This window comes from Cherax quadricarinatus, chromosome 86 (genome assembly GCF_038502225.1).
Source record: "Cherax quadricarinatus isolate ZL_2023a chromosome 86, ASM3850222v1, whole genome shotgun sequence".
Classification (NCBI taxonomy): domain Eukaryota; kingdom Metazoa; phylum Arthropoda; class Malacostraca; order Decapoda; family Parastacidae; genus Cherax; species Cherax quadricarinatus.
In genome coordinates this window covers 17,552,932-17,573,359 of record NC_091377.1, presented here as the reverse complement: position 1 = coordinate 17,573,359, position 20,428 = coordinate 17,552,932, and the positions used below count along the sequence as shown (strand labels likewise).

General features: G+C 39.9%; 1 protein-coding gene across 3 annotated transcripts in view; it reads right to left on the bottom strand.

Annotated features, from left to right (window-relative positions):
* Positions 1–20,428, bottom strand: part of SecS (Sec synthetase) — a 172,739-nt gene that overhangs the window by 21,995 nt on the left and 130,316 nt on the right. For all 3 annotated transcript variants that reach the window (XM_070103690.1, XM_070103689.1, XM_053797580.2), the window contains exon 9: positions 2,712–2,894. In XM_070103690.1, the coding sequence (XP_069959791.1) occupies positions 2,712–2,894 (183 nt within the window). The remainder of the gene's footprint in view (positions 1–2,711; positions 2,895–20,428) is intronic.

Genomic DNA, 20,428 nt, shown 5'->3' with positions numbered 1-20,428 from the left:
TTCATATCTAGAAGCCTTATGAATTTCGTCTCATAACAGCTTACTGCACTCCCTATCAAAGTTTGGGGGCCTATAAATCACACCCAAAATTAATTTGTCACATCCCTCGAGAAACTGTAGCGAAACAGATTCTGTGTTCGATGTTTCTAATCTTATATCATGTCTAAGACAGCAATTTAAATTTTCTCTGACATACATCGCCACTCTACCACCCTTCTTGTTGACCCTATCAGTGTGGAATAGTTTATAACCCTGTATGTTACATTCAGAAGGCATTTCTCTATCTTTCAGAACCAGGTCTCTGTTATACCAATAATATCTACATTACCTGCCCTTGCAAGTAATCTTAGCTCATCTATCTTATTTCTTAGACTCCTACTATTTGTATAGTAAACCTTAAGGGAGCTAGTCACTCGTTGCCCTCTACTATCTTTCTTTCTTTGTTGATCAACTGATTTGCCATTACTAGCAACTTTATTTTGAATATTGTCTTTTAAACATATCCCTGAGGTATCCCAGTATTAACTGCTGTTTTTAACCCTAATGCTGCAGCCTGATTGTTTCCCACAAACACCCATACCTCTATAATCTATCAGTTTAAATTCCTAGACAAGTCATCAATTATCCTCTCAATTGAATTGCTAATGCAACCACTCCATCCACTCGCTCCCAAACTTATCTATGCGAAGCTTCAGCCTCCTATTTTCCTCCTGAAGTAGAATCTCCTTCTTCAACACTTGAACTTGAGATTCTAAAACACTACAACAAGCCATGGTGCTTGGTAACAGCCCACGCTAACTCCCAAGAGTTTAGGCAGGTATGACAGCAGGTGACCACTGACCTCAGTGTACTGACCACTGACCTCAGCATCATATTCAAGTATTTTTTTCTTGTCTCTCCAGAGTGCAGGAATGAATTAATGGTTTTTCAATTAATTTAAACGAGGAAAATTAATTTGATATACGAGTAAATTGAGTTACGAGCTAGTTCCTGGAATGGATTAAACTTGTAAGTCAAGGTTCCACTGTACTTGCCTCCATTTCCAAGGCACAATCACACAAAAAATTAGAATTTTTCCCCATTTCTTGGCAAATAAACTAGGAGCAAGAATATTTAATCATGGTTTAGGTCAACTTAATAAATGAAACCAAATTGGTAAAGATACATAAAACCAACTGGGTGGGTAACAAGGCCTTTACCCTTCCTGGGAATACCACTCAAAGTCAACTACTTCTAGCCAATTTAAATCATATTTCAAGCAATTTTCAGTATTAAACCAACTAAAAAGTTATCCACTTAACTAGTGTATCTTCCAACATATCTATTGGCACCACAAAATAGTCAATAAAACCATGAAAACTTCCCAAGAAAATGCCTCAAAGCTGTTATTATAACCTAAGCACAGGAACAGCTATAACCTGTAACTGCCATACCCTGCATGAGGCAGGAGATTTTGTATACAATGCACACCCAGCATACACACACATTCTCTCATGTTTAAGTCTAATTTTGTCACTAGTGAAAAATCTGAGTTATTTGAGCTAATATATGGCTGATTCTGGTCCCATGGACACACATGTGACACTCTGGTCTCATGGACACACTAGTATGTGATGGATTCTGGTCCCATGGATATACTAGTATGAGATGGACTCTGGTTCTATGGTCACACTAATATGTGATGGACTTGGGTCCCATGGTCACATTAATATGTGATGTACTCTGGTCCCATGGACACACTAGTAAATGATGGACTCAGGTCCCATGGACACACTAGTACATGATGGACTTTGGTCCCAAGGACACACTAGTATGTGATGGACTCTGGCCCCATGGTCACACTCTGTGATGGTCTCTGGTCCCATGGATACTAGTACATGATGGACTCTGGTCCCATGGGCACACTAGTATGTGATGGACTCTGGTTCCATGGACACACTAGTATGTGGCAGACTCTGGTTCCATGGACACACTAGTACATGATGGACTCTGGTCCTATGGACACACTAGTACATGATTGACTCTGGTTCCATAGACACACTAGTACATGATGGACTCTGGTTCCACGGACCATCTACACCGAAACTGATGGCTCCATTACACCGGAAAGAGTGTGATAAGCCAGGATGTGATGAGTGTAGGCCTGTGAGACAGTAGCAGCAACAGCTTGGTTGACAAAGCAGTCAGTTTGTCTACAGGGTAGACAAACTCTTAAAATTCGTCATGTCTAAGAACATGCTGATAAGCTAGAAGTAATCTTGCCAATTGATGAAAGTTATTTTTAATGCTGGGAATGCCACTACAGTGACCAATCTCACCTTTGAAATGACTTTGACAGTTTTGAGAGTTCTCCTACTCCAGCAGTGTGGCTTGCCTGGTCAACCCAGGTTGTTGCTGCTGGTGGTCCATTGGCTCACACATCAGTTACAGCCAGGATGAAGCAGCTGTTGTCACAGGTACTTGTAGAAGCCTTTTACACTTGTTCTGGCAGTGTCACTGATATCTTTTGGTAAGATGCTTAAAAATCTGGGACCACATATGTTGATGATGCAATGTTTTCTTATTGTGCCCATAGCACCCCTGTTTTTCACTGTGTTTATATTCCATCTCTCTCACTCCACAATGTAGTTATGGCAGTGTGCAGATTTAAGACTAGTTCCTCAAGCACCAACAGATATAAATATTTTTTGTAGAGACAAAGACTATCTTACCTACAGATATTGGATTCTTTGTATTAAGAACACGAAGCCCATGCTTCTGTGCAACCTCCTCCATTTGTCTTGTGAGAAAAGTCTTGAGTTCCTTTCTTTCTCCTAAAAGTTGTTTGTAACCCTTCACACCCATTGAGAGAAGTGTTATGAACAGGTCCAGTATAGGGCTAGCAGATGCTCGACCTGCAGAGGAAAGATACAACAGTATTATGAAAACATACAGAACAGGGCTACCAGATGCTTGACCTGCAGAGGGAAGGCACAAATTGTTAGGAATACATATAGAACAGGGCTACCAGATGCTCAACCTGCATAGGGAAGACACAAGTGTTATGAACACATAGAAAACAGGGCTACCACATGATCGACCTGCAGAGGGAAGACAAGAAACAACAGTGTATGAACATGTCCAGAACAGGGCCTGCAGAGGGAAAACAAGAAACAACAGTGTTATGAACTATTATTTCCAGTAAGCAAGGCAGAATTTGCATTCAATGTAAATACTGTACAGTACTGTAGCTCTATTATGTATAATTAACATGTACATGGTAGGTAACATTGACAATTTACTACATGTAAAAGAAAGGGTACAGTAATTAATGTAAGATATTGGGGGAATATTCTTAGTTAAAACAATAATGAAATAAGAAATAAAATGGATAAGAAATGAATCTCAAATTATATGAGAAAAGAGGTTTTCAGTTTTGAACATTTAAGTTACAATTTTCTAAAAGGAATTAGGGTCATAAGTGGGGCACCTACCATATTCTATATCAAATTTCATTTAATTTTAAACAATGAAATTAATGTACTGTACTCAGGTAACCCTCTCTATCTTCCTCTCTTCCTTTTCCTCCATATTTTTCAAAAATCCCATTTGCTCATCCTCTCTCCCATTCCCTAGTCTCCATCTATCCCAGTCTAACTTCCTCCTCTATTACATTTCATCTCTTTCGCTCTACCATTCACCTCCATCTCTTCAGGTGTACCTTACAAAAGAGTCTTTACCTTACTGTTGTTTGAGCGATGCAAGTGTCTGGAAGTGTTGTGTGGTGAGTTATGGTTAGTGATGGGATGATAACAATTTTGCCAATACTGACACCAATACTCTACTTAACATGATACCAATACCATCAAAATTAGTAGAAACTTTGACACAACCCTAGCTGTAGTGAGGGAAGTGGTGAAAAAAAAAAAAGAAGAGCAGCAGCAGCGGCAGCAGCAGCAGCAGCGGCGGCAGTGGCGGCGGCAGCAGCAGCAGCAATAATAATAACAGCAGCATCATTACTGTTTCCTCTTCTGTCATATCTTAACAGAACATTCCTTGCACAGGCTCTTTACCTGTTACTTTTTGGTGAAGGTAGCATAGAATCTGCACATGTGGAAGGTAAAGTTGTGGTGAACATAGTACACTATCTGCACATGTGGAAGGTAAAGTTGTGGTGAACATGATACAGTACCTGCACATGTGGAAGGTAAAGTTGTGGTGAACATGATACAGTACCTGCACTTGTGGAAGGTAAAGTGGTGAAGGTAGTACAGTACCTGCACATGTGGAAGGTAAAACTGTGGTGAACATAGTACAGTACCTGCACATGTGGGAGATAAGGTTGTGGCGTAGTTAAGTTTGTGACTATGACCACATGTCAACTCTATTTACAAACGGGACATTCCTGCTTCACAGCTAGCAGACCAACCTAACTATTAAATCTACAGCTGTTGCCTGGCTGAAAAGGCAAAGTGGGTAAGGGCAGTCCTAGCATGTGAGTGGCTTTTGGAAGGATATGAATGAAGCAGCCACACCACAGAAACCCTCCTAGAAGAGGAATAGGGCCAGCAAAGCTCAAAGGCAGAGCAGGTGTAGACCCATAGGTCCAAGGAGCAGAGAAAATGCCTGAGTCCAGAGCGAGAGAGGCCCGTGCTGGAATACATCAAGAACCAGGAGTGAAGCTGGAATGTTCTGGGGTAGTGAAGCAAAGACATTGGAACTCTATCCCTGTTCTTCCAGTCTTCCTCAAACTCCCATAGAAAATTAATTACTCATCTTGTTCCATTATGTTTCTACTGAAACTAACTTCCTGCATCTTCACCATCTCTTTCAATTGTTCCATAAACTAAAGACATCAAGTCAATTTTAAACTGCTTAAGAAATCCCACTCAACTGAAGGTCACTGAATAAGTGTGAAGTATTAACGCATACTTAAAATTGTACCATTTCCTCTCTTTTTTGTACATTATAAAACCCCTACTTAAGAACCCATGTCTAGATCTTAAGAAGTCTTTTACCATTAGTATTAGTCTACCCAAAATGCACTGCATACCAGTGGCTTTCTTTTGTGCATAACACTATTTTATTACATAAAAAACTACATGTATACTGTGGAAAAGAAATAAATTGTTTGTATCTGACTGGCAACCAAAAAGAGTAGAGTGAAGCTGGTGCACAACACAGGAGAAGTGTGCTATAAGAGGGTAGATGCATGCTGACAGCAAATCTCTGTAGTCACAGTAGTAGGTTGGTAGACAGTGACTATCCAGGAAGGTTAGTACTATATACATCTTGCTAAATGAGTGTGAAGTCTAAACTGTCTGCCTGTAAATATTTTTGTACTTTGACAGGATTGCTGATCTTTTCTGTCTCATGAATATGTAAGATAACAGGTAAGTGTCACAACCTTTACTTTCCTGTTTACTACTTAATAGTTTTTAATCCTGTAATATTTCTTTCCCAAACTAAAAGGCCTAGTTTGATACTGCAATGGGGAAGATTATCCTCAGAACCACTAAGAGATAACAGAAAGCACAGAGGAGGCTGGCATAGCCAGCAGGTAGTCTAGTAATTGGACTAAAGACTTCTCAAGCCTTGATGATTAATTAAGACACATGTGCAATAGTTGGGTACACTCGTAATGACACGACTGTAAACAAACCATACTACGGGCGGGGATGGAACCCACGATCAGAGAGTCTCAAAACTCCAGACCGTTGCGTTAGCCACTGTCTGGAGTTTTGAGACTCTCTGATCACAGGTTCCATCCCCGCCCGTGGTATGGTTTGGGTATACTGTTGTAACATTTTGCGAACACCATAGGCGAAACATTCTAACAATAAAAATACCCAACTGTCATACATGTGTCTTAATCATCAAATAGTCAGTATTTTATACTATTTTTAACATTCCCAAGCCTTGCTGGGATCATATGAAGGGCAGCAAGGCATGAGTCCTGAAGATGGCCATAAAGAAGAGACTCTACCAGAATCTTTCTGAAAGAGTAAAAGGCAGGAACATGGTCTAGACAGAGCAAATAGCCAACTGAAAGAAGGAAGAAGCCTTGAAGTTGCAAACACTACAACACAAGATATACAATTAAAGCCTGAAGGTTGGCCAGACTCCCAGCTGACACCTGTCACAACAAATACAGATACAAGTTTGTTTCAACATGATACATTTAGTGCATGTTAAAAGCCCATAGATATGCAAAGCATTTCAGGCAAGCTTAAGCCTAACTTAAGACTACAAGGGCATATCAATGTACAAGCATATCATTGTACAAGCATATCATTGTAACAAGCAAACTACCTGAGTGTAGTGAAGAGGGACCCATACTAAGCATAACATCACTAAGTTTTGTGATGGATCCTGCTGAGGCTGGAGAGGTGAATTTAGTCTGAACGAGTCATGATGTACAGTATTCTAGTTGGGCCCCAAGCTTCCCCTTCCCTCACTAAAAAAATTAAATAAATCTTTACGATACTTACTGAAGAGAAATATCATATATAGATAACATATTAAAGAGGATTTTTTTTTGTAATATTTAGGAAAAAAAAAAAATGTGTGGGATGAAATAACCATGAGCACCAAAGAAATGGAACCTGTGTCATCAATACCAGGTGTGTGCCATGGTGCTGGTATTTTTTTTTTTTTTTTTTTTTCAACAAGTCGGTCGTCTCCCACCGAGGCATGGTGACCCAAAAAAAAGAAAGAAAATCCCCAAAAAGAAAATACTTTCATCATCATTCAACACTTTCACCACACTCACACATTATCACTGCTTTTGCAGAGGTGCTCAGAATATAACAGTTTAGAAGCATATACGTATAGAGATACACAACATATCCCTCCAAACTGCCAATATCCCAAACCCCTCCTTTAAAGTGCAGGCATTGTACTTCCCATTTCCAGGACTCAAGTCTGACTATATGAAAATAACCGGTTTCCCTGAATCCCTTCACTAAATATTACCCTGCTCACACTCCAACAGATCGTCAGGTCCCAAGTATCATTCGTCTCCATTCACTCCTATCTAACACGCTCATGCACGCTTGCTGGAAGTCCAAGCCCCTCACCCACAAAACCTCCTTTACCCCCTCTTTCCAACCCTTTCGAGGACGACCCCTACCCCTCTTTCCTTCCCCTATAGATTTATATGCTTTCCATGTCATTCTACTTTGATCCATTCTCTCTAAATAACCAAACCACCTCAACAACCCCTCTTCTGCCCTCTGACTAATGCTTTTATTAACTCCACACCTTCTCCTAATTTCCACACTCCGAATTTTCTGCATAATATTTACACCACACATTGCCCTTAGACAGGACATCTCCACTGCCTCCAACCATCTCCTCGCTGCTGCATTTACCACCCAAGCTTCACATCCATATAAGAGTGTTGGTACTACTATACTTTCATACATTCCCTTCTTTGCCTCCATAGATAAAGTTTTTTTGACTCCACATATACCTCAACGCACCACTCACCTTTTTTCCCTCATCAATTCTATGATTGGTATTGGTATCAGCCTAAAAATAAGCATAGGCATTGGTATCGACTAATTTTGATAGTACCAGTATCAATCAATCAATCAATTATTATAGAATATTGGTTACAATGTGTGGTATATGTATTGTAAATTACTAATTACAGAGAGGGCCACTTTCATGCCTAGCATGACTAGGCATTACAGGCAGACTAAGATTAATTCAAACTCTATATTGGTACAGGTTATGGAGCATGTTGATATTAAGGCTAGATAACTGCATTACAGTTCATAAATTTAGCAATGAGAATGGTTTTGTCTTGGTACGATACATGGTTTCTATTAAAGCTCCTATATTGGAGTGTCTCAGGCAAACTTATGACTAGTTTAAGATTCATTAGGTAATAGTTTTATTACGTATTTCTATGTTTACAGTCAACTGGGTGAGTGTAAGTGTAAATTGGAGGAAATCACAGATATCGAGAGTAGGTTTAGTTTGGTTTTTATGTGTGTATGATACGAGAGAATAGGTGGTTTTCATGTAGTTAGATAAAGGTGGGGTGTGTCAGGGAGATAAGATGTTTTCTAATGGTGGTTTTGAAAGTGATGGTAGTGTCTGCAGTTCTAGAGTTTTCAGGTAGGGTGTTCCAGATTTTAGATCCTTTTATGTACATTGAATTTTTGTATAGGTTTAGCAGGACACGAGGGATGTCATAGAGATTTTTGTGCCTGGTGTTGTGCCTGTGGGTTCTGCCACAGCTATTAACCCTTTCAGGGTTCAGAGGCCAAATTTGAAAGTGCACACCAGAGTCCAAGAATTTTCAAAAAATAATTTTATTTTTTCTTATGAAATGGTAGAGAACCTTTTTCTGAAGGCAACAAAACAAAAAAGTACGAAACATGATGGAAAACTGACGAAATTATGCTCTCGTGAATTTTGATGTGTCAGTGATATTTATGCATTGGCGATTTTGCTGACTTTGACTCCCATTTTAGGCCAATTACCTTATTTCAGTTGACCAAATTCTTAGCTATTTCACTAGTTTTACTTCTATTCTATCGAGTGAGCACAAGAAATTGCCAACTCAACTATTTCAACTACAAAATGAAGTGATTGGAAATTGGTAATTTGGCCAATTTAGTGCCAAGTTTAAAATATTCCAATTTCAATAAAGGGTCAGAATAAACAATGCAGACATTCCTGACACTAAACTAACATTTCCTCTGTTCATTAGTTACGTTTTCAGGCTTTACAAATGAATTCCATTTTGATTTTTAATTCACATAATGAATTTTTATTCAAACCAAAAAATAAAAGATTTACTGTCATGCAATATTGTAATAATTGTATAAATAATATCAGCACATTTGTGAACGTATATTAGACCCACCAGCTGGTGTGTATTAGACGTGTGAGGTCATTTGTTTACTCTTGAACATCAGCAAAAATTTAACATTTTTTCTACTTTGAGCTCAGTTTCAAGCCATTTTCAGTACTAAAACCAATCAAAATCATCTCAATTTCTGTAATATATCTTCCATTCTATCAAATGAGACCAAGAAATCACAAATACAACTATAAAAAACATAAGAAAAAATACTGCAAAGTTGCTGTTTTAATCAAAAATTAAGGTCTCAGTTTTATTCTCATTATGCACTGTGTGTTGCAGGATTTGTTTTATGTGGTGCACACATACCATATAGATGTATTCTCTCATATCTAGGCCCAAATTTACCGCTCACAGCTTATCAGAGTGAGCTGAGCTCATGGCGTAGATCTGCGGTTTGGACCCTCAATGTAAAACCGTAGATCTATGGCATGGACCCTGAAACGGTTAAGAAAGTGTTTTAGTTCAGAGTTAATACTGGAATTTATGTTTCTGTAAATGTAGGTTGCACAGTAGTAAGTGTTCTGTACAGTGAGTTAGTTCAGATCTTTGAAAAGTGGGGGAGGGGGGGGGGCATTGCCTAGGACTGGATTGCATGATTATTCTTACTGTGGCTTTTTGTTAGGTTATTATTGGCTTTAGGTGTGTTGCCGATGTTGATCCCCAGGGACAAACAGCATAGGTGAGGTAGGGATAGATGAGTGAATAGTATAGTGTGTTCTAGAAGGGCTGATTGTGGCACGTAGTACTGTATCTTGGAGAGGATCCCAACCATTTTGGATACTTTTTCTGTTGTGTGTTGGATATGGGTGCTGAATTTCAGGTTGCTGTCGACGTGTAGGTCCAGGAATTTGCCCTCATTCTGTTTGGTAATAAGAGTATTGTCAATCTTAATGTTAAGTTGTGCAATACCTGCTCTGTTACCAAACATAATACAAAAGGTTTTGTCAGTTTTAAGTGTAAGTGTATTGGCTGCCATCCCAGTAGATATTTTTAGTAGCTCCTCGTTAACAATGGTGTTGAATGTGGCAAGATTTGGGTGGGAAATGAAGTAAGATTTGTCATCAGCAAAGAGAATGGGTTTCAGGTGTTGTGATATGTTCGGAAGATCACTGATGTATAAGAGGAAGAGCAGGGGGCCAAGGACACTTCCCTGTGCCACTCCAGTATCAAGTGGTCGTGTTAATGAGGTTGTGTCTTCAATGGTGATGTACGGATACCTATTAGTAAGGTAGGATTTGAAATATGCAAGTGCATGGCCTCTTATACCACAATGGTCAAGTTTGTGGAGTAGGATGCTGTCGTCTACTGTGTCAAAAGCTTTTCTTAAGTCAATAAAGAGTCCTAATAGATATTCCTTATTTTCCAGTACTGTGTAAAGAAGACCTAGCATTTTTACAACTGTATCATTTGTACTTTTATTTTTTCTGAAGCCAAATTGGCAGGGTGTGAGTATGCTTTGTGCTGTTATAAACGAATATAATCTCTTGTGCACGAGTTTCTCAAAGATTTTGGATAGCAATGGTAAGCTTGATATTGGCCTATAGTTGTTTACATCTGTGGGGTCACCACCTTTGTGTATTGGTGTAACCCTTGCTGTCTTGAGTAGTGTCGGGAAAGTGCTAGTTTCTAGTGACTTGTTAAAAAGTAATGAAATAGCATGCAAAAGGACACGAGCCGCTCGCTTGTACAATAATGATGGGACATGAGACAGATTCCCTGAATTATTTTTAAGTCACTTAATAATCGTGGTGGCTTCAGTGGGCTCAGCAGGTGCAAGGTAGAAGGAGTTTGGGAAATTCCCATCTAAGTAATCACTTGCTCGGGCATTGGTACCTGGGATTTTACTGGTGAGATTAGATCCTATGGTTGAGAAGAAGTCATTTATCTTGTTAACTGTATCAGTAGGATGCAGTGGTGTTTCATTCAGTTTAGTTAGGAGTTTAGTTTTTTCAGTTTGTGGGTTCCCAGAATCTGAGAGTGTGTTTTCCAGGTCTTTTTTATATCTCCTCTTGTTTCAGTGAATCTGTTGGAGTAGTACAATTGTTTGGCTTTTTTTTTTTAGTTTGGTGAGAACTGATGAATAGCATTTAAGAATATCTTTGTGTATTAAGCCCTGTCTATATTGCTTTTCATATTGATGTTTCTTATCAATGGCTCTTAGTATGCTGCTAGTTAGCCATGGGCAACCTAGCCGTTTATTTGTGATCTGTTTTGTTTTTATAGGACAATGTTTGTTGTATAGTCTAAGTAATTTATTCAGAAATATGTCTGTCCAAATATTAATACCATTGGCCTTGGAGAACTCTGTAGGCCAGTCAACCATCTCTAGCTCTGCTGTGAATTTACTTATTGAGGCCTCACCATGGAGTCTAAATGAAACTTTGTTGCATTCCAGTGGTGGTTTACTAATGTTTGTTAAGAGGAAGGTAGGGTAGTGGTCAGTAGTGCTGTCTGTGATTATCCCTGATTTAAGGGAGGTTAGTATACTGGTCCATATATGGTCAATTATGGCTGCACTTGTCTCAGTCAGCCTGGTTGGTTTAGTTATTGTTGGTATGAGTAGTATGTTGTTCATACTGTTGATGAAATCAGTTACAGGCTGATCATCTAGTAGGCCAAGGTTGATATTGAAGTCTCCAGCTAAGAGAAAGTGGTGCTTGTTCATTTGGCTGTTTGTTATTAGTGTCTTTAATTTCTCACTGAAATTTGGGATGTTTGTGTGAGGCATACGGTAAATGGCACAGATTATTATAGGAGTCTTAAGGTTTTTACAGTAAAATTAGCAAAAATGTATTCTCTATATTCATCACTATAGCAAGTGGTGCTAATACAAGACAGTTCATTAGAGTAATAGATTGCAATACCACCTGCAACTTGTGGATTGCTGTGTATCCTGGTAGTGAGTAGATATCTATTGTGTCCTGCTTAAGCCAGGTTTCAGTGAGAATAATACAGGAGAAGGTTGTCTTTAGGGAATCAAGGAATGCCAGGAGGTCATCATAGTGTTTGCTTATGGACCTGATGTTGTAGTTAAGAACTGTTAGACTTAATTTAGCAGTATTTAAGATAGTGCTGGCTTGTGATGCAGTGTAATAAAGGCAGGTACTTTCCAATAAATTTTGATTGGGTGTTAGATTACATAGGTTTAGATCAGAGTCGACATGATCATTCATCTTTTAGGTTAAATAGTAATTCTTTATATCATGTATAGTGTGGTGAGTTCTAGGATTGATATCTGTAGTAGTGGGATGTTTGGACAAGTATATAGCTAATGCACAATGGTCAAATAGAGTGTATTAACTAATAAACATAATGAAATTGGTGTTGACTATGTATTGAGCTAGAATGAGCTAAAGTATAACTAGATATAAACTAATAAGATAAAATTATAAATTAAAGTAGCACCAGACTATCACTTGTAATTGCACTAAGGCTAATATAAGTTGTTTACAACAGACAGTAGAATAATATGTGCACAGTTCTAATTTAAAGCATGTGAGTTTTTGTAGTGTTAAGATTAAAGATGGTAAACAACAGATAGTTATAGAGTGTAAATGAGAATATTTGGCAATAAAAGATAGTAGAATAAAATGTGCACAGTTTTAAATTAAAGATTAATTGTAGTTTAGCAATGATATGGTTGCAAGATGGTAAACAACTGATAGTAATTAACTGAAAATTGGAGTATTTGCAAATAGGTTTATATAAAAATATAATACAGGTTTACACAAAAGTACAGTGGAACCTCAAAAATCGAACTTAATCCGTTCCAGGAGCTAGTTCTAAATTTGAAAAGTCTGAAATTCAAAGCAATATTTCCCATAAGAAATAATGGAAATACAATTAATCCGTTCCAGAAACCCAAAAATATTCACACAAAAAATACATTTTATAGAGATTAATTAGTTTTACAAACAACAAATACTATAGTTTTTAATTATGTATAGTAATACATATAAAATAACATTTTTACTTACCTTTATTGAAGATTGGTGATGGCATCTGGAAGATAGGGAGGAGGAGAGAGGGAGTTGGGGTTAGTGTTTGGAAGGAGAATCCCCCTCCATGAGGACTTCAGGTAAAGCCCTCTCTGGGGTTACTTCCCTTCTCTGTCTTTTAATGCCACTAGGACCAGCTTGAGAGTCACTGGACTCCTGTCTCACAAAATATCTGTCCACAGTCCTCTGTTTCTGGCATCTATTTAACATTTCCCTAAAATGGGACATGGTTCTGTCACTGAACTTGTTACAAAGATGGCTTGTTTCAGCTTGCTCAGGGTGGTACTTCTGCACAAACATTTGGACATCATTCCACTTGGCATAAATCTCCTTAATCTTTGAAGAAGGCACCTCATCCACTCCCTATATTAACACCTTTCGCAACATCAGCTTCCTTGATTTGTTCTTTCTTTGACAGGATAGAACCGATGGTCGATTTGTTTTTACCATACTTCCTGGCAAGTTCAACAAGTCTCACACCACTCTCATACTTCTGTATTATTTCCTTCTTCACATCTATGGTGTTTCTCACTTTCTTTACCACAGGGATACCACTAGCAAGTTTCTTTGGGCCCATGGCAGCTTATTTCACAGTCCCACGAGCACTAAACACAACGAAATAATCGTAAAATGCGTGAATGAGAGCGCAGGTTAGTGTTCACTCAAAGCATAAACAAAGCTAGACTGCTCACGGCGCCTGCGCGGGGATGCGGACAGAGTGGGCGGCAGACAGGTCCCATACCCGGCGGTCCGAAAATACGGGCACGTTCGATAATAGGGACACAGTTTGTCCGAAAAAATGGTCCTATTTTCGAAACGTTTAATATGTGATACGTTCGATTTTTGAGGTTCCACTGTATAATAAAATAAAAAAGGGCAATAATATGATTGTAAGCACAGTGGACCCCCAATTAACGCCTGGATAGGATAGCGCCAAAATCAGATAATGCCTCACTTTGGCATAAAAAAAATTGGCTTGGATAGCACCTAAAAACTCGGTTAGGAGCTTTCATCCCGAACATGTCCGCTGGGTGCCGTGAGCGGGCCCGGCCAGTCACCCAGCCTACCAGCTAGTGTGCCATTGTTTACAAGCTGTTGTGGTCGATTCCACATGTACCTGCGATGTATTTTGTATTATTCCACTGTTTTTAATGCTTGTAACTGCTAAATAAGCCACCATGGGCCCCAAGAAAGCTTCTAGTGCCAACCCTATGGTAAAAATGGTGAGGTGTACCATCGAATTGAAAAAGAAGATAATAGAAAAGTACGAAAGTGGAGTGCGTATCTCAGAATTGGAAAAGTTATACAACAAACCCCATTCAACCATCACTACTATCTTGTGCAACAAAAAGGCAATCAAGGAAGCTGTTGTTGCAAAAGGTGCAAGTGTGATTACAAAACAAAGATCGTAATATAGTTGGTAGAATTACCGACAATATGTAAAGTAAAAGGACACAAGTGCAACTAATGTGATATTTATTGTGGCAACGTTTCGCTCTCCAGGAGCTTTATCAAGCCATTACGGTAATGGCTTGATAAAGCTCCTGGAGAGCGAAACGTTGCCACAATAAATGTCACATTAGTTGCACTTGTGTCCTTTTACTTTACAAAACAAAGATCGCAAATACTCTAAGATGTGGAGAGACTGTTATTGGTGTGGATAAACGAGAAACAATTATCAGGGGATAGCATATCTCAGTCAGTAATATGTGAAAAAACAAGGTAGTTGCATGATGATCTCATTAAGAAAATGCCTCCAAATAGTGCTACTGCTGATGAATTTAAGGCCAGCAAAGGCTGGTTTGAGAGATTTAAGAATCATTGTGGCATACACAGTGTCATAAGGCATGGTGAGGCTGCCAGCTCGGACAAAAAAGCGGCTGAAAAATATGTGCAGGACTTTAAGGAGTACATAAGAGACTGAAAACTTAAAACCTGAACAAGCGTTTAACTGTGACGAAACAGGCCTGTTTTGGAAGAAAATGCCAAACAGGACCTACATTACTCAGGAGGAAAAGGCACTCCCAAGACATAAGCCTATGAAAGACAGGCTGACATTAACCCCTTCAGGGTCCAAGGCCAAAATCTGAAGTGGTGCTCCAGTGTCCAAGAAATTTTGGAAAAAAAAAAAAAAAATTATTTTTTCTTACAGAATTAAGGAGCATATTTTTGTGAAGGTAATAAGACAAAAAAAAAAAAATTCTGATGAGTACTTACCGAGATACAGTGCCAAGAAGTTTGTCCAAAATGATGTGGTGGCGGCAACATCGACGAATTCCACATACGCGCATTACTTTATTTAGCGTTTTTTATAGTTTTTTCTTTTCTTTTCCAATTTTTTTCTTTTCTTACTAACATTTGGGGCCTGAGAGACCAATACTGTATATAATGTATATATATAAACTCACTGTATTGAACACAATAACCGCACTAAACTTATTATCATATTATTGTTTACCACTGTTGTTTATTACAATAAACATGCACAAATCTTGTATAATACTGTTCTATCATATATTTACATATTTACAATCACTTGTCATGGTTTTAGAACTGCTGGAGCTTGTGGAACTCCTTGAAACAAGGCACCATGCACAGAGGCACCTTACATTCCTCACACACAAACCGAGTGTCTTTGCGTCTTTGTTGCCGTCATTTTGTTTGTGCACAGACGATGCATCTCTTCTGAGCAAATTTCTTCTGAGTTGAAGGAAGCTGTATTATGAAATGATCACCTTCCCTCCTCAAACGCTTGGGTATATCCTCAGGAATTCAAAGGCCTTGTTGTATAGCAGGTGTTCTTACCTGGTACTTCATTATGAGTTGTCTGACAACAGACAAACAAAATTCACCATACGGTGGTCTGTTGCCAGTCTTTATTTGGTACATATTATATGCATTGAGCATTGAAATGTCCATGAGATGGAAGAAAAGTTTCATGTACCACTTGTAACTCTTACGAACACAATCGACAAAACCAATCTGCATGTCACATTTGTCAACCAAGCGCATGTTTTGTGTATAATCAATCACTGTCACTGGTTTTCGAATACATTCATTAGTCACTCGATCAACTTTGCCACTGTCTTGCATTTCATTAAGGTGAATGGTTGTCAACAACGTGACATCTTGTTTGTCATGCCACCGTAATGCCATGATGTCATTGGCAGTAAACACCTGCACCTCATCACCACGAGCACCTGCGTTGAGCCTGGGCATATGTTTATGATTAGAACGCACTGTGCCACACACATCTGTCTTGTTCACTCGCATGAAATCACTAAGTAATGGGCTTGTGTACCAGTTATCGGTATATAATGTATGCCCCTTACCAAGATAAGGTGCCATCGTGTTTCTCACTACTTCACCTGAGATACCCAATAACATCTTGGTATCTTTCAATGTTTTACTTCCCGTGTATACAACAATATCCAATACCAGGCCACTGTCACAGTTACAGAGTACAAACAGTTTTACACCAAAGCGTTTCCTCTTGCTCGGTATATACTGCTTGAATGACAGTCTAACTTTGAACAAAATCAAAGACTCGTCAATTACAAGATTCTTGAATGGATAAAAGTATATGCTGAACTTTTGTTTGAGATACATAAAAACATTTCTAATCTTGTATAACCTGTCACTTCTGTCAGGCCTGGTTTTGTCAGAGAAGTGCAACATACGTAACAGTAAGATAAACCTGTTCAATGGGATGATTTCACTGAAGACCGAGGTAGAAATTAGCCATCTGTGGACCAGTATGCTTTTATATTATGCTTATAGACATGAGGCATAAGCATTATTGTTGCAAAAAGCAAATACATTTCTGCAACAGTCGTCTCTTTCCACCTGTGTAGTCTTGACTGTGGTGATATGATCGTATTTGCCATGGTGTACTCAAAATACTTATTACTTTCCCTGACAATAGTTTCCATCAATGGATGGTCAAAGAATAGTTCAAAGAATTCCAGTTCATTGGCCGTGGTTCCAAGGGGACAAGTAGGTAGAATTCCACTTTGAGAGTCATCAAAGTGGTGGGGCTTGGGAACAAAATTGGGATTTTGCTGCCAATCCCAGATACGGTTTGGTGGTGGATACTGGACATCATAGGCTGGTTGTGCGGGTGGTTGTGGTGGGCTGGTGGCTGACGCTCCGCTTTGTCCTTGAACTGACGAGTTAGCAGCGTGGGTCCCAGCCTGGGCTGGTGAGTCACACATGGCAGTGCCACTACCATCACCACTAACACCATCTACTGATGCCTGTGGTCTATCCATGCCAAGTGTAGCCACATCATCCTCACTATCACTATCTAAACCTGGTGTAGGGCCACGGGATGTACTCCTGGATGTACTTCATCCCCTGGGCACAGCATAGGGTACACTACCCGAGCGCATGCGGCGGCGAACATACCGATGCTTCACTGGTGAATATGATTCCTCACTATCACTACTCGAATGATCGTCAAGTGCAATAAAATCACAATCCACGTCACTATCATCATCATTAAAGTCAGAGGCCTGGCCATGCGAAAATATTAGTTTTCTCTTGCGTTGAGGCACAACCGACCGTGAGTCATGAGTGCCCACACCAGAGGTAGAAGGTTGAGGATTGTCAGGGTTTTCTGCACTATTATCGATATCCTGGTCATTCCCTTCGGTCACTAATTGATCAAAGCCATAGAATTCGTCTTCATTTCCACTTCCATCAGTGTCAGAACTATCAGATAGGAAGAGGAGAGTCCCAATTTTCCGGGGAGTGAGAGCTGACTTGCGACGAGGCTTGATGAACAAGGGTAACTGAGCCAGCGTTCCCACAATGCTATGCGGGCGCCTAGATTTTTTGTTTATGGCGCACACCCACCACGCAGACCCGTTCTCTCACATGTAGGCCTATGAGTGCTTTCACGCTAAATTTGACGGCGCTAGAATTTTGGCGTAGATCTACTGTTTGGACACTCAACGTGAAGCCATAGATCTACGGGACGGACCCTAAAAGGGTTAATGTTTTTTAGTAATGCTACTGGTGATTGCAAAGTGAAGCCTTTAGTGGTGTATCACTCTGAAACTCCCAGAGTGTTCAAGAAAAACAATATCGTCAAGGGTAATTTGTGTGATGTGGAGATCAAACGCTAAGGCATGGGTCACTAGGGAAATTTTCATGGACTGGTTTTATGGTGTGTTTGGCCCCACTATGAAAAATTACCTCCTGGAAAAGAAATTGTCACTGAAGTGCCTCCTGCTCATCCTCACGACTTGCAAGAGCAAATTGCAGGGGAGTTTAGCTTCGTTAAAGTGAAATTTTTGCCTCCTAATACATCTCCTCTCCTCCAGCCCATGGACCAGCAGGTCATTTCAAACTTCAAAAAAGTCTACACAAAAACAGTGTTTTAAAAGTGCTTTGAAGTGACCTCAGACACTGAACTGACCCTAAGAGAGTTTTAGAAAGATCATTTCAATATCCTCAGTTGCATAAACCTTATAGGTAAGGCTTGGGAGGGAGTGACTTGCAGGACTTTGAACTCTGCTTGGAGGAAACTGTGGCCACAATGTGTACAAGAGAGGGATTTTGAAGGGTTTGGGGCTAACCCTCAGGAGCCTATGCCAGTAGTGGAAGCTATTGTGTCATTGGGGAAGTCCGTGGGGTTGGAGGTTTGTGGCGAGGCTGTAGAAGAGTTCGTGCAGAATGACGATGAAGAACTAACCACTGCAGACCTGCAAGAGCTTGAGGTGCAACAGTAACAGATCACAGCTCAGGAATGTGCTTCAGAGCAGGAGGAAGAGAGACGGAGGAAGCTGCCTTCGTCAAGGATTAAGGAAATGTGTACAATGTTTACAAAGGTGCAAGCATGAATTTTATCCTGTCACAGCTGTTGCAAGCCGTACTGGCACGTGAGAAACAGAGCTCTCTGGAAAGATACTTGGTGCGACAGGGGTCCAGTGACTCTAAAGCTAGTCCTAGTGGCATTAAAAAACCAAGAAGGGAGGTAACCCCACCAAAGGACTTGGTACCTGAAGTCTTTATGGAAGAGGATTCCCCTTCCAAACAATTGGAAACTTGAATCTCCCCTGCTGCTGGCACATCACTCATCAACAACTCCACAATAAAGGTAAGTTGCATTTAATTATTATTTATTTTGCATGTACCATTCGTTTGTGTGTAGGGAAACGCATATTTCATGTAAAAAAAAATGATTTTGTTTAATACTTTTGTGTGTCTGGAATGGATTAATTGGATTTCCATTATTTCTTATGGGGAAAATTAATTTGCTTAACCCTTTCAGGGTCCATGCCATAGATCTGCGGCTTTATGTTCAGGGTCCAAACTGTAGATCTACGTCAAAATTCTAGCGGCATCAAATTTAGCGCAGAAAGGCTGGTAGGCCTACATGTGAGAGAACGGGTCTGCGTGGCATGTGCGCGCCATAAACAAAAATTCTAGGCGCCCGCATAGCATTGTGGGAACGCCGGCTCAGTTACCTTTGTTCACCATGCCTCGTCGCGAGGCAGCTCTCACTCCAAGGAAAATTGGGACTCTCCTCTTCCTATCTGATAGTTCTGACTCTGATGGAAGTGGAAATGAAGACGAATTCTTTGACTTTGATCAGTTAGTTACTGAAAGAAATGACCAGGATATCGATAATAGTGCAGAAAACCCTGACGATCCTCAGCCTTCTACCTCTGGTGTGGGCACTCAGTCACGTTCAGTTGTACCTCATCGCAAGAGAAAACTATTATTTTCGCGTGGCCAGGCCTCTGACTTCAGTAATGATGATGATAGTGACGTGGATTGTGATTTTATTGCTCTTGACGATCATTCGAGTAGTGATAGCGAGGAAACATATTCACCAGTGAAGCGTCAGTATATACGCCGCCGCATGCGCTCGGGTAGTGTTCCCTATGCAGTGCCCAGGGGACGGAGTACATCCCGTGGCCCTACACCAGGAATAGACAGTGAAAGTGAGGATGATGTGGTTACACTTGGCATGGATAGACCACAGGCATCAGTAGGTGGTGGTAGCAGTGATGGTAGTGCCATGGCCATGCATGACTCACCAACCTAGACTGGGACCCATGCTGCTGACTCCTCAGTTCAAGGACAAAGTGGAGCGTGAGCCACCACAACCACAACTACTAGCACAACCAGCTTATGATGTCCAGTATCCACCAGCAAACCATATCTGGGATTGGCAGCAAAATCCCAATTTTGTTCCTAAGCCCCACCAGTTTGATGACTTGATGGAAACTATTGTCAGGGAAAGTAACAAGTATTTTGAGTACACCATGGTAAATATGATGATATCACAACAATCAAGACTACACCGGTGGAAAGAGACAACTGTTGCAGAAATGTATTTGCTTTTTGCAACAATAATGCTTATGCCTCATGTCTATAAGCATAATATAAAAGCATACTGGTCCACAGATGGCTAATTTCTACCCCGGTCTTCAGTGAAATCATCCCAGTGAACAGGTTTATCTTACTGTGACGTATGTTGCACTTCTCTGATAAAACCAGGCCTGACAGAAGTGACAGGTTATACAAGATTAGAAATATTTTTATGTATCTCAAACAA